At 39.5% G+C, this 16,150-nt stretch overlaps 1 protein-coding gene across 3 annotated transcripts in view; it reads left to right on the top strand.

Annotated features, from left to right (window-relative positions):
* Positions 1 to 16,150, top strand: part of LOC103279063 (protein FAM47E) — a 43,066-nt gene that overhangs the window by 14,644 nt on the left and 12,272 nt on the right. The window contains exons 1-2 of one of the 3 annotated variants that reach the window (XM_008112159.3): positions 6,464 to 6,712; positions 8,968 to 9,347. In XM_008112159.3, coding sequence (XP_008110366.2) covers positions 8,973 to 9,347 — 375 coding nt within the window. In that variant the 5' untranslated portion in view covers positions 6,464 to 6,712; positions 8,968 to 8,972. Of the gene's footprint in view, positions 1 to 6,463; positions 6,713 to 8,967; positions 9,348 to 16,150 lie in introns of those variants that run through there. The other 2 variants (XM_008112161.3, XM_062981212.1) reach the window with 2 other exon arrangements.

Below are 16,150 nucleotides of genomic sequence, written 5' to 3'. Positions count from 1 at the left end.
CAAGAGGATTTTGGCCCATGTGAAATTATTGCTTTTGTGGAACGCCTCTTACGCAACCATGAACTTAGTATTCCCATTGCACAATAGCTAAAGAAAGATAACTGCATACATAAGGGAATTTCCATATGAGCATGACACCAGTCAGATTCCATCCAATACATTTAGCAGTACTACACCCCAATTATTTTCCATCTTGGTAACATGTACTGTTATCATCCATCTCCAAATATCGAGCTGCATGTTGGTTACACATTAAAATAGCATGTTATTGATGTACAGTAGAGTCTCACTTATCCAAGCTAAATGGGCCGGCAGAAGCTTGGATAAGCGAATATCTTGGATAATAAGGAGGGATTAAGGAAAAGCCTATTAAACATCAAATTAGGTTACGATTTTACAAATTAAGCACCAAAACATCATGTTATACAACTAATTTGACAGAAAAAGTAGTTCAATACGCAGTAATGCTAAGTAGTAATTACTGTATTTATGAATTTAGCACCAAAATATCATGATATATTGAAAACATGGACTACAAAAATGGCTTGGATTATCCAGAGGCTTGGATAAGTGAGGCTTGGATAAGTGAGACTCTACTGTATTTCATTGGTAAAAGCAAGCTTAAATTGGGGTATTCATTTAATATTTGAGAGCCTTAGTGGAGTGGTTTGAGCGTTGAACCAAGACTTTGGAGACCAGGGTTGGATTCCTCATTCAGCCATGGAAAGCCCAGAAACTCCATAATAGGGTTGTTTTATGGTTACTATTGGATGGAAATGACTTGAAGGCATGCAACAACATGTTATTATTCATAGTAGGATTCTGGGGATATCATCATGACAGCACATTTTCAGCTGTTTGAGCAGTTTGATTTGCCAGACAGCTGATGTAATTACTCTTTTGGAATTCTTTCAAAATATGACAGAACAGAATTGTTGCAAAAGTAGTTGTCACAGGATCATCGGAAGGCAAACCAAAAAAGGGAGGGAAGGAAAGGTCAGACGTGGGAGGTTGGAGCTGCCCACACATGAAATCCAGAAGCTACACCTGGTTTCTAGTGACTTTACTTCCAAATTCATCCTGGGGAAAAAAAAGAAACAAAAACTCCCTGAAATTGTTCATTCCTTAATATCCACACTCAGCCCTTCAATGGAAGAAAGGACATTCCTATCTGATATAATTTTTAATTATTTTCTTCCCACATATGAGAAAGACTTCAAAAATGTAGCTTTTAAAGATCATTCACATTTGGGATTAATTTTGCACAAAAACCTCACACAGGGTCTATTATGTTTCTGCACAGGAAACAAAATATTCTGTTCAGAAAATTTGTGTATAGTGATATTATTTTAATTTGGAGGGAATGTTGTTTGCTGGGTTGTTGTATGTCTTTCGGGCTGTGTGGCCATGTTCCAGAAGTATTCTCTCCTGACGTTTCGCCCACATCTATGGCAGGCATCCTCAGAGGTTGTGAGGTAATGTTGTTTGCTGTTTAAAAAAAACCCTTGCTTTCTGATCAAGAAATGTGTATGTTCGGCGCAAAATATGTCCCAAATTGTAGATACTTCTCAATCAAAATTTTCCTTGTTAGGGTTTACTGATATTTGAGAAACTGTTTTTTTAAACCATTTTCTATATATTTTAAAATATTCTTTCTATCCTCTCCCACACCTTAAATTATTCTTTCTTGTTCTTGGCTCTACGTTCTAGTTTTTACATCCAATTGGTGATTCACCATACTCATGTTCAGATGTTCATTTGGAAAAAATAGATTATCAACTAGGTGGAGGGAGCCGATTTAATTTACACCTGTCCTTCCACAGGTTTAGCAGTCAAGTTTGCATGGAGCTTAGGACACAGATTATACTCCAATAACCTAAAAAAAGAAGGACCGAGGACTACATTTTCAGGAGATTATGGGGAACCACCTGTAGATATATGTAAGCTTTGAGAACAAGCAGAGTAGTGGGAAAGGCCAATGGCTCTACCCAAATGAACACTTACAATAAGACTCTTCTTTCGGCAGTTGAAGCTTCTAGTTCTCATACAGGTGTAGCAACTAAATAGGTTATATGTGATTCCAGTGGTCTTTTCTATCTGGTATTCTTTTCTCAAAGTTTCTTTCAAAGTACAGTGAACCTTGTGCTGCATCGACAAAAAATCCTCTTGTCCATGCTGTTCATAGTAAAGATAAATAATTGTAAAGTTTCCTTTGCTATCAAGAGAATAACCTTACTCCTATGTAACTCTGCCCACCTGCCTTTTTGTGTTGTACGAGAATGGAGATGTCACGGCTACCTTGACACAAACAGGGACCAAAATTAAATAAGCTACATCTCTTGGGGCCACAGATAGGTTTTTAGCACCTCAGTTTCCAACTCAAGGTATAATGAATGATCTATTAGGATTGTTGTTGTTGTTGTTGTGTGCTTCATCTCTCTGCAGGCTGTGCCAAATCCTTGTGTGAGCCATATCTGGCCCCGGGCCACATGTTGTGCAGGCCTGGTATAGATGCACTCAAAGGTTAAATGTTGAATCTCAAGATTCCAGATATTGTTGCTTCTTAATTACTTTTCCTCACATAATGCCATGGCTCAATGCTATGGAATCCCAGGAGCTGTAGTTTTACAAGGTCTTTAGCCTTCACTGCTAAAGGGCTGGTGCCTCACCAAATTACAACTTCCTAGCAGGATTCCATAGAACTAAGCACTGGCAATTAGAGTTGTATCAAACTGCATTAATTCAGCAGTGTAGATGCATCCTGAGTTTGATGTCACTTCAACACCATGCTCTCATTTGATTTTCCCCTATTACATGCCATTTCCCAGTTTTAATCCACCAGAACACTTTTTATCATGCTTGTTTGCCCTGCAGCATGTTCATCTTCTCACTTTAGAGCCTTTGTTTTGATTTGTTTCACTGAAACATTGTGGGATCCTAGTGAAAGGTGGGGAAAAAATAAAGTCAGTTCATACAGTTAATCTCAATTTTGCATTGGTTGGGACTAGGAGACAGTACTTATCTCTTTGAGACAAATGGCTTCCTAGTGAAAATGACCTCTTTCAAGCTTTATTTTGTCTCCTGGGAGAAGAGATATCTACCATTTTATAAAATTCCAGAATGCAGCTGCTCGCGTCTGTTTGTCAAAAACACCACTCCCATAAGATATTGGCAAAAACTGTTTTAAGGAAAATAACATAATATCTTCTTTGACTCCAGCTTGAGGCCGGAAACTTCCCTCAAATGGTAAATGACCATTGTTTTACTTCCAGCACACACTTCCCCATCTGGCTTATTATAAGAGGTGACCATGCATATCCAAATAGCACCGAGGGAGATAATGACGTTTGTGGTTAATCAGTAACTTCCATATTTACTGGCCTCTATATTGATAGGGAACTTACAGCAGGGGACTTTCCCAATAGCAGGCATGGTGTTCGCTTAAATGGTGGTGTTATTAGAAATCAAGGCCAAGGGTCTTTCCCCGTGATTTAATTTTAAACTGTGTTAATGCTTTATTTTACAACAGTTCTTATGCTCTTGTTTGCCTTCATCCTCTTGATTCATGCATCATGTCAAGAGAAGTTATGTATACTACAATGTTGTTATTGAGCCATGGTACCCCCCAAGAAAGAGATATGGTTCAGTAAGAGACTACAAATAAATATTTGATTTTCCCTTTTTTATTAAAATTTTTTTCTGGAGGTCTGAAATTGCAAAATCCCAAAGATATAGAGGATCAGGAATGCACCTAGCAGCAGCTGTACCCCTCAAACACTATCATGTCTAAACCTTTAATAAATTGTATCACTTTAAGTATTTCTGTGTAACTTGTATCTTTCTGTGCACTGTATCAATTTCTTATATGTAGTGGATAAACTGTCTCTTATATATATATAAATGTAACTTGAAGGCAGCCACCTCCCTGTGGTCCTGTTTGCATAATCCCTTGGAATCCCTCCAGCTATTTCCCAAACTATCAGAATCATTGTGTGTATGTAAAGACAGGTGATCCTCTTTGCCAGCAAGATAAACTCAGGGTTTTTGTCCACTTAACTTGAGGTTGAGAGTCTGCCACTCCCACGGAAGAGAGGGCTTAGTGTATGTACATTCATTAACTTTCTATACCAACAGCCAAGTCCTTGATTGCCTAAGATAAGCATCTTTGTCTTTTGAGCTTTACATCTTTGTTTTGCACAAAACTGGACGTTTGAGTTAATCCAAAACTCATCAGCATACCTGTACTATTGTTTTTTCTTGGACTGTGCCCTCCCACGGGGCGTCACTGCAGCAGATTAGCTCTTTCCATAGACCAATCCTTGTCATGGCAATATAAGAAGTCTTGCATTTCTCTGTATGTTTATGCTTGTACGAGGGTTGAATGAAAAGTAATGCCTCCACCTTTGTTACTTGGATTTGGATGAGAATATTTTAATAAATCAAACGCAGAAATAATCCTTAGAATGTGCTCTTTAATGACCACTATTCACTTTTCCACATAATCACCAGACAATTGGATACATTTCTGCCAACGATGAACAAGTTTTCTGAAGCCGTCACAGAAGAAGTCGACATACTATTTCCACAACCAGCGTCTCACACTTCTCTCAGCGTCTTCATCAGAAGCATAATGATGTACTCACATCAACACAATCACCATAAACAACTTAAATTCTCTGATTAATCTCCTTTGGGGTGACACCTTCTGCTGTCAAGAATTCAATGACTGCACGTTGCTTAAGTCACATACCGACCATCTGCACAGGGTTCCATACTTTGCACTTTAACAACACAACCATTCAATGCTAAGGTCCGCATACCAGTACTGCCATCTGTTGAGGAGTTATGAAGGTGGAGGCATTACTTTTCATTCAAGCCTCGTACCTTTTGAAGCAAACTGCTTGTACTTGCATCCTTTTTGGCCAAATTGTAATAAACCTCTGTGGCTTGCCTTCAACCTGGTGAGTTTGTTTCTCTGTCCTGGTCTACCTGGTTTAGTTTATGCTTACCAGGCACAGACTCTATAACTGTGGTCCTAGCTAAATCACTACAATGTCACCAAAAACACAATCCTATCTGACTTTGGAAGTCAGGTAGCTTTGGCCTTTAGTTTCCTTTTAATCTTCACGTAGAGTCAGATAAAATTATAAATGTAAAGTAAGCATTGCACAGGATTTTGTTGCTATGTGCCTTCTAGTCATTTCCAACATATGGCAACCCTAAGGAGAACTTAATAATGGGCTTTTTTTGGCAAAACCTTGTTCAGAAGCGTTTGCCGTTGCTTTTCTCTGAGACTGAAGGCTCATCTTCACTTTAGGTCACATGTGTCAAACTCAAGGTCCATGGCCCAAATCTGGCCCTCTACGTCATTTTATGTGGCCCTCCAAATGCTAAACTACAACCCCTGTATTCCTCATCAACAGACATCATGATTAGGGCTGATGGGAGTTGTCATACAGGAACATCTGGAAGGCTGCAATTCGATCTGTTTACTCAGGAGAGTGGGGTTTGGGTTTAGATACCAGGCTTGTGGATTGGATGCCTGACTTTAAAATGTCCTTTAACCTTTCCCCAACCACAACCACCTTTCAGAACCACAAGTGTTGTTGGGTTGTAATTCCTATTATTTTCAGTTATCCTGGCAAATAATCTGAAGTGATAGGAGTTGTCGTTCAATAGCATCTAGGGACCCAAATTGGGTAAAATTTAAAGAGCACCGACAACTATGTAAAAAAAATATAATTGGCCCTCTTTATCCACAGATTCCCTGTACATGGATTCAATGACTCTTTGAAAACAACCATATAAAAATGAGTTTGATACCCCTGCTTAAGAAGAAATGCAATTTGACACCACGTTAACTGCCATGGCTCAATACTGTAGAATCATGGGAGTCATAGTTTTACAAGGTCTTGAGCCTTCTCTGCCAAATAGAGTTGATGCCTTACCAAATTACAACTCCCATGATTTCACAGCATTGAACCACGACCATTAAAGTGGTGTCAAGTTGCATTAATTCTGCAGTGCTCATGCACCTGAGAGTATGTGGCTTGCTCAAGGTCACCCAGTCGGTTTTCCACAGCCAAGCAGAGATTCAAACCCTGAATTCCAAGAGTCCTAATCTAATACTCAAATCATTACACCACACTGAGCCTCATTGTACTATGTATTACATTCCAAAACTAAGACAAGCAAATGTATGGCAACAGCACTGGCAGAATACAGCTGTAGGTGAATGTGTGTGCTTGACTTCAAAAATTGGCTTAAGAGTCCCACACTAGTTTGTATACTTAACACCAGGAAAATGCTTAATTAATACACAGAGTGGCTTGCACAGTTTTTTGAACTGTGATAGAGATTTTCTTAGCATTCATAAATGAGATTTCTGCACCTGAAAAGGTAGAGGAGGCATCCATTTGTTTGCACACGTACAAAACAAGCTGCCACAAATGAATTGCTGGGCATAGTTTGGTTGCCACAACAACCGGTCCCAAACACAGCGCTGCACTGGGAGCCGGTGCTTAATGCTGTTGGGAATTAATTTGGAGTTGTCTATCTTAAAGACAAAATAGATTGTTTTAGTTTTATGAACATTCAGAAGCCAGCCAGATGGGAAACTAAGAATCTCCTTTTATGCAACTTTTGTAGAGCATTGATTCAGATTTAAGTGCCAGATTTTATGTAGAGTTCTTCAGTTTTTTGCAGTGCCGTGGTATGTATTTGTTTCTTCCTTCTTATATCTTTAAGATTTCCAATGCTAGGCATATTTATCTGGGAGTAATCCTTAATGAAAGAAGTCTATGGTGTCAGGTTGCTTACATGTCAATGGGCAACAGTTTTGCTCTGGGTTTTACTCCAAAATTTTAAATAGCACTGAAAATAGGTTCTGGACCTTATACAGTTCTTGTAAAGTTTGGACTAAAACATGGATTCATTATTCGATTATAATGGAGGCTTCCATTTCAATCATTTCTCAACTGAATTGAGAGATCAGATATACAATTGAATACATAACTATTACTGGTGGCACAGTGCGTTAAAGTGCTGAGCTGCTGAACCTGCAGACCAAAAGGTCCCAGGTTCAAATCCTGGAAGCGGAACGAGCACCCACTGTTAGCCCCAGCTCCTGCCAACCTAGCAGTTCGAAAATATGCAAATGTGAGTAGATCAATAGGTACCGCTCTGGCGGGAAGGTAACAGCGCTCCATGCAGTCATGCCAGCCACATGACCTTGGAGGTGTCTACGGACAACGCCGGCTCTTCGGCTTAGAAATGGAGATGAGCACCAACACTTAGAGTCGGTCACGACTGGACTTAACATCAGGGGAAAACCATAGCCTTTTACATAACTAAATGAGCATGTTCACCATATGCAATGGGCAATGTACATTGCATGCCTGCTCTACATGCATGATGTCATTGTGCATACAAGTACACCTCTGCAAACATAACCCGAAGGTATATGTTCTACATCAGACAGAAATATCCAAGAGGAATTTCTGCATGTGTGAGATATCAACAGGATTTCTACAACCTACACTGATAATTTGTTATGATATAGCAAAAATATTTATTTTTCTTGTAAAGATATCTATTTAACAAAAACAAAAAACTTAAGGAATTAAGATATAACTGTGCATGTAAATATATGAGATTCAAGCTTGCTCTTTTCTCACTCGGACATGAAGGCTAAGGAAACTTTAGCCATTCAAATGTTGATCAACTGCAGCTCTCATCACTGACCAGACTGGCTTAGCCTGATGGGAACTGGAGTCCAAAAGTATCTAGATATATCCCTCATCTATCCATCACAGGTGAGCTATTGGAACCAGTGCTATAAACTTTTGCCCATGGGTTGCAAGACAGAGGAAATAACATCAAGTAAAGTGCTTCTCTCAGGTTATGAGTAATTTCCTGCTTCTTGCAGGGGGGTGGACTGGATGGTCCATTAGGTCTCTTCCAACTCTACGATTCTATGATTCTATGAATTTGGTGATACAATTGGACAACTAACCTTACTTGGCTGGAGGATTCTGGGAGTCAACATACTATATATTTACTTTATCTATATCCTGACTGATCCTACAATGGGGACTCAAGGCAGTTTACAAACTAAAAAAAGAACCATATAACTAAAAACATACTCAGATTGAACATTACAATGGAATCAAACTAAGATGGCCTTCAATAGCAACAGATTCTGTATCCACAGAGTCAACCAATCATGTCTTGATAATACTTTTTAAAATTCCAAAAAGCAAACCTTCAGTTTGAGGTTGTATATAAGAAACACAACTGTATATAATTGGACTTGAACATCTATTAATTTTGGAATCTGTGGAGGGTCTTGCAATCAACCTCCTTCAGATAGCAAGGGCATACTGTATTTACAGTATTAAACCAATGTACACTTATGCAATTTTAAAGATGTCATTAAGAAGATTAAAACAGGAAAATAGGGTTTATTTTGCCCTGCTTGAGAAGGGAATTACAGAGTCTAGAAATTGCTATCTGAAAAGGATGTTCTTTGGTATAATAACTACTGTTTCAGAAATAGTAGAAGTCAATGGTTAAAAGTGTTCCTTTGAGTTTCAAATCCGCTACTATTATCATAATTAAATCCCAGAAAATATCTGTTATTTGGTCCTAGGAAAGAGCTTGGTTCTTTAGCCTTAGGTGTTCACACAGAATCTCCTTTTGGGAATCTGATGTTTAACCTCCTCTTCCTTTGCCTTATGGCTTTCATTTGATTCATTTGGTTCATTTGGTACATTTCCATTCCATGCGGAAAAGAAACCCAAAAGGAATATAATTAGCCTACATATTGGGGAACCCATTAGCTTTTGGAACACCATAAATTGGAAATGTCTTGAGCAAAGTGGAGACTGCAATGAGAAGCCGCAAGCATATTTGTGTAGGCTGATTAGAAGAAAAACAACTTTTCTAAGCTCTGTTTGTCCTTTCCAGAGAAAATGCCCGCTAAGTGCATTCAGAAACGTGCCATTAACAAATCCAGGCTTCCTGATTCCTTGAATAGTCGACGCTGGAGGTTTTTGCCAAGTGGCTTGGATGATTTCAGAGACGGTTTCCCTCCTCTGTGTGACAGCATCATGATGCAACCACATACAAAGGGGTCTGACCCTATTGTTCTTCCTAGTATAGCCACAGGACTGGGCACAATGCAGCAGTGGCCCAAAAGGAAATTGCCAGCCAAGCCCCATTGCTCCGCTTCCAAGCTCAGCCTGATGCAGAAAACCAGAAGGAGCTGCATTGCCCAGACTGAACACTGCCTGAGCCAACATCCTTTAGCTCTCTATCCCCATCTGGAAGAAAGCATCCCCCCAGAGGTAATGTCCTGCATTCATATCAAAGCTTGGTTTTAAAAACAAACAAACTTCTGATCATTTAACAAGTTGTTTTGGGGATTTTTTATATTTGTCAATTTTGGAATGCCAGTATTTGCATACACATAATGGGACATCTTGGAGATGGGACCCAAGTCTAAACGTGAAATTCATTTATGTTTCATATACAATTATATAATAATTGTGTGTATGAAACAAAGACTGTGTACAAGGAGCTACTATCTCAATCACCCATGTAGAAAATTTTGGATTTTGGAGGATTTCAGGATTTTGGGTAAGAGATGCTCAACCTGTATTTATCTTCTATATATATAAAAGAGTAAAAAACTGGGGGCTCTGAAGTAAGCAACAAAACTACACATCCCAGAACCACGAAACTTGGCAGCACAACCCACCATCCTTGCCCCTAGGTTCCAACAACAAAAAGAAAAGAAAAATAAAGTCCTAATTAGAGGGAGAGGAATAATTGTTTTTATCCAATTACTGTCAGTTAGAAAGCTAAGCTCCGCCCACTTGGTCTCCTAGCAACCTACTCAGCCCAGGGCCTCAAAGCTCCAAGGCCAAGGGGAGGCCAACAGCTAAATGACAAGGAGGGCTATAACTTCTCGACAAACTGTAACAACAGCCAGCTATACTAACAATAAAACACCCCCATTCGGGGGCACCCAATCTACAAGACTATTATGAAGCCTGCCAATTAACAAGATTGTTAGAATTAGATTTTGATGACTCAAGAAGATGGGTCAGAATCGAAAAAACAATAAACGGATGGCACAATTGCCTATGTTTAAAAGGATGGGTAGATAATAAAATTCTAAAAGAAATTAAAGGAGGGCCAATGATCTCATCCATGGAGTGCTGGAAAAAATGGCAAGGTAAACTGCCAATAAATAAAGTAGATATACTCCCAATAGAGTTTTTAAATAATAAAAAGGAACAGATATTTGGTAAAGCGATAACAAATTTTAAACAAAATGGAATGAAATTGATAAAAGACCTCTTAAACCCAGATGGGACAATTAAGGATTGGGAAATGATAAAAGACATTTGTGGGCAAAGTAACTGGCTTCTTTGGAGTGGACTGAAACAAAGGATTATGAATTGGAAGAAAAAGGAAGGTCCAGAAATAGATTTTGACCAAATTTTAAAATGGAAATTAGAAAAGGAAAAAGGCCTGATGGGCTTTATTTATAAGATATTAACTGAAAAACAATATAAATTGAAACAAACATTGGCCGAGATATGGAAAGAGGACATGAATATTAACGACTCTGACATCGAATACTGGATCAATTCAATTAAAAAAATCAAGCAGATAAGGATAAGAGAAACCCAAAGGAAAATACTGACTAAATGGTATAGAACCCCAATCCAATTAGCTTATATAACTAAATCAACCACAAAATTGTGTTGGCACGGATGTGGGAAAACTGGATCTTATATTCATATGTGGTGGGAATGTGATGAAGTACAAAAATTTTATAACAAGATAAAGAAGGAAATTGAAGATTTAACAGGACATAAATTGATTTTGAAAAATAAAGAATTCTTCATCCAGAAATTAGATAAGAACAAAATTACTAAGGACTGGGGGGAAATTATAAAATACATGTTTGTTGCCGCTCAAGCAACAGTTGCCTTAGGTTGGAAAGAGCAAACAAAGTGGGAAGTTAAAAAATGGTATGAATACCTAGCTGATTTTATGCTTCAGGATTATATCCTTGAAAGGAGAACTAAATATATATCAGGCCGAATCAAAAAGAATTGGGAGCTGAAATGGGGAAGATTGATAGATAAAGTCAAAGGACAAAGAAAATATAAAGAATTGAATCATTCTCTACTCACGATTGATCAATTAAAATAATATCTGAATGGAAGAAAGTACTGTTCCCAGAGGGAGGGGGAGGGGGAAGGGGCGAAAAACTACTGTACATAAATGGGAGATAAAAGTGGAACCAACAAGTGTAATGTTACCGAGAATATGTGATTGGATGTGTATGTTGATGGATTTTGTTGTTCTTTCGCTGGTATCTACAATAAAAAACATATTTTTTAAAAAAAACACCCCCATTCAATACCACAGCCCAACCACCAGTTACCAACCATGCATTTCCACAACTACACATACGCATACCCACCAACCACAATATTGACCAGGAAGAAGAAAATAATAATACCAATAACACACCAATACCATCATACAGTGGACAGATCACCATGCAGTCCCATCCCTCAACCATTCACTACACCTTCAAACCACACCTTACAGAAATCCATCCAACCTCACCACTACAAACTTCGACATTGCTAAACTCCGACACTCTGTGTTGCCTCACCACTTAAAACCAGACACAGCACAACTGCACACAACACACAACACATTATCCACACACCAATGCAATCCCTACCTCCCATGTGCACTACAGCCAGGACACATGCATACCTACAAAAACAACCATGACCACAGGGCAAAAGAACCCAAACATATGCACAACAACAACACCAAATACACAAAAAGCAGACACCCAGCCAAGATATTTGCAGAAAAAACAATTCCCCAAACCAACAAACATATAACATTATTCACACTTCAACAATCAGAAATATTGAATATTCACAAGCTTTAGGAAATAATATCCCCTGATGGCGCAGGGGAGTAGATCAATAGGTACTGCTCCGGTGGGAAGGTAACAGCGCTCCATGCAGTCATGCCACATGACCCTGGAGGAGTCTATGGACAACATCGCCTCTTCGGCTTAGAAATGTAGATAAGCACCAACCCCCAGAGTCAGACACGACTGCACTTAATGTCAGGGGAAAACCTTTACCCTTTACCTTAACTACCACCAATTCCTCAATACTTTATTTCCCATACCACCAAACTTTGCCACAGCAATGCGTGGCTGGGCACAGCTAGTATAGTTACTAAGTTTTTAAATCTTTCTCATCTCCCAGTCGGAATCCAGCACAGCTCAAACATAAATTAAGACAAAATACAGCTAAAGATCAAACAACCATAACACTATATTGTCCTCTGAGGATGCCTGCCATAGATGTGGGCGAAACGTCAGGAGAGAATACTTCTGGAACATGGCCATACAGCCCGAAAAACTCACAGCAACCCAACCATAACACTGAAGGCACTCACTGATGCCCTACACCAGCTATCTAGGTACATCTGTGCAACTAAATACAGTTGTCCCTCCACATTTGCAGATTGAACAGTTACAGATTTGATTAGAAAATTTCATTAGTAGGAAACTACGCAATTCAGTGCTCCCTTGGACCATCTTAAGAGCCAGCTGCTAGACTGGCAGAAGATCCAATTCGTTTCCAATTGGAGTGAGGATGTGATAAGGACTTGTGATGAGAGGTCCTACTTCTGATTGATTCAGCCTTGCTTGCTTGTGAGTTTTGAGGGAATTACATCTTCCTGAACAGATCTGCCTTGCCTGATCGGGTGCCGGTTCTTAAGGTGGGCTAGGATGGCATTAATATAGGTATACAATAGTCCTATATAGTTCTAAATATAGAGCAGCTACAGATCTGTTCCCTACAGGTATCAGATTCTGTCTGACCTTGGAAGGTAAGCAGGGCCAGGACTAGTTAGTACTTGTATGGGAGACATCCAATGAACTCCAGGTGCGACCGGCTATATTGCAAAGGAAAGAATTGGCAAAACCAATTCTGCTTATTCCTTGCCTATGAAATTAACATGTGTGAGTGTCTTCAAGTTCCCTTATAGTAGGCATGGGCAAACTTTGGCCCTCCAGGTGTTCTGGACTTCAACTCTCACAATTCCTAACAGCCAGTTAGGAATTGTGGGAGTTGAAGTCCAAAACACCTGGAGGGCCAAAGTTTGCCCATGACAGCCTTAAAGTGACCCCATAATTACAAACTGTATCACCGCCTAGTCTTAATACTCTTTCTCATTAATCATGTTTGCAGTTTGGAAACAAGCTGTTGCTTCATACACTGTTCCAAGACTCTGTTTAAACACTCTTCTGTTCAATTATTTGATTTTTTTAAAATAAAAGATTGGTAAGTATTGGTAAGACTTAGGGGTTTGGTTACAGGGTTTAGGGGCCACTAAAGTCAGGTTCACAGCCCACATATAGGTGGCACGAATAACTTTCCCCACTCTTGAAATTAAAGAATCTACATTTTAGATGAAATAAAATATAGTTTCACGAACCAAGGAAGATTCTTGACTTGGAAATCTGACTTGGAAGAAGTTTTTGTGGACTTCAGCCCAGTTCCTCCAGATGCAGGGACCGTAAAATGAATTGGAAGAATATTAAAGGGTTTTTGTGGGTGGATGAGGATCATAATTAGTGGAGGAGGAGGAAGAGAACAATTCCCCCTTGCTCCCCACTTCCATCTCAGTTCCCTCTGTCCCAGGATCCTCCACCTACTCACACACCCACAGAAGCGCGTTGGCTGAGTTGGCAAATTAACTCTGAGTGGGTGAGAAAAGGACAATGCTGTTTCTCTTCCTCCTGAACTGGTTTCAGTTTCCTTTCTTCTCCATTGCATACAACTGTCCACGTGCACATACGTGGATCCATGCACGCATGCAGCGTTCACTCTCACACCCCACTCTGTATTTGCCTACTCAGGAGATACTCCATTTGCTGCTGCTGTGTGCCTTCAATGAGTATCCGACTTATGGTGACTCTTAGGTTGAACCTATCATTGGTTTTTCTTTGTCATGATTTGTTCAAAGGGGAATTTGAACCCTGGTGTCCAGAGTCATAATCCAACACTCAAAACCACTACACCACATTATTGTGGTGGAAGCGCCTTTCTTGGAGGGTTTTAAACAGAGGCTGGATGGCCATCTGTTGGGTGTGCTTTGATTGTGCTTTTCCTGCATTGCAGGAGGTTGGACTAGATGGCCCATGTAGTCTCTTCCAACTCTTTGTTTATAGAGGAAATAGCATTGTCTTGTTATTCTTTGCTTTCACGTTAACACTGACTTATGGAGACCTTCTCATGGGGTTTTCTCTCCTCTGTAACAAATATAAAATATCTTAGTTTCTCTGTGTTGAGATCCACAGAAAGGAAAATAGTGCCAATGACAGCTTCTTAGTTGTTCATTATGTACCTTTTAGGCCCCGTCTACACTGACATATAATCCAGTTTCTGGATGCAGATTTTCTGCATTGATTATGTGGCAGTGTAGATTCATATACTGTGCCGTCACACCCAGGCACGTCAAACTCCTGGGAGATGGAACATATACTCCAGTTTAAAGCAGCTCATCTGCATTCAGAATCTGGATTACATGACAGTGTAGATCCAGTTTAAGTCAACCCTGATTTATGGCAGCCCTCTTGTAGGGTTTTTCTAGCAAGATTTCTTCAGAGCACATTGGCTTTTGCTTTTCTCTGAAGTTGAGAAAGCGGGATCACCCAAACTACTAATCGCCCAAACTACTAATGGGATAGGATCCATGAAAACATCAGACAGTGCAATATTATTTGTCTGTAAGGTTTTATAAGTTTAATTAGTTGGCATCCTGTTAATCATTTACACAACTGTAATATTGAATAATATCAACAGTTTCACAGTCATTAATGATACATCATGTGAACTCTGAGTCTACATTTTCTGCCACAGATAAAGCGTTTCCAATGTGTTGCTGGTCATGGCATTGGGATATAGCATGGCAGTAAGGACAGTCAGTCAGAAAAGACACGGCACAGAAGCACTGGATATAGCAAAAATGGGTAGAAAGCCAGGCTATGCAGAAGATAGATTACAGGAATTGGCATCAATCAAATGCCAAAACTGCACAATTGTCGCAAGTTGTGAAAGTGATCATTGCAATCATGACATGTTTTTGCTTACTTAAAAACAAGACCCTAGAAATGATAGGACAGAGTTTGGAGGTGATACATGATAAGTAAAGGTAAAGGTTTTCCCCTGACATGTCGTGTCCAACTCTGGGGGTTGGTGCTCATCTCAATTTCTAAGCCAAAGAGCGGGCATTGTCCATAGACCCCTCCAAGGTCATGTGGCCGGCATGACTGCATTACAGATACTTTAATTAGTTGTTGTTGTTTTTTTGGCCAATGAGGTTGCAACCCAGTTGTAGGACTAATGCAGCCAGTGGGAATTAAGGCTGGATCTACAGTGCCATATAATCCAGTTTCAGAATGCAAATTATTTGCATTACGCTGGATGATATAAGTTTACACTGCCATACAATACAGTTTAATGCAGGAAACCGGATTATATGTAAATCCAGCCTCAGATGAATTAATGCTATTTGATATCACTTTAGCTGCCATGGCTCAATTCTATGGAATCCTGAGATTTATAGTTTCATGATTCACCAGTAACCCAGGGAAGGCTAAATACCTTGTAAAACTACAACTCCCAGGACTCCATAGTATTAAGTCAGTCATGGCAATTAAAGTGGTGTCGAACCGTGTTGGTTAATTCTACAGTGTAGAATGCATCCTAGGATCCTCGAGAGAAATAGGGAATAATATTTTCATTACAGTATTCTTAAAATGTACGTTTGAAAGCTCATTTAAAGTCTGGATAGATGGATTCAGTGCTCTATCGATATAGGAGTTATGAACCATCTTGGATGGGATCACTCTTCTAGTAAGGAGACTTTCTGGTTCAGTTAATTTAAGGAAATAAATAATTTGCTGTGTCTCAGAAACACCATGCCTAATATCAGACGGATGTCCACTGCGTAAGCCAAATGTTCTCAGGAATTTCCCTCGGTGGATCTCCCCTTTGCACGCACATAATAGTAGGGGATTTTT

Source organism: Anolis carolinensis, chromosome 5 (assembly GCF_035594765.1).
Source record: "Anolis carolinensis isolate JA03-04 chromosome 5, rAnoCar3.1.pri, whole genome shotgun sequence".
Classification (NCBI taxonomy): Eukaryota; Metazoa; Chordata; class Lepidosauria; order Squamata; family Dactyloidae; genus Anolis; species Anolis carolinensis.
The sequence above is the reverse complement of the archived record's forward strand: the minus strand, read 5'-3'. Positions and strand labels throughout refer to the sequence as shown.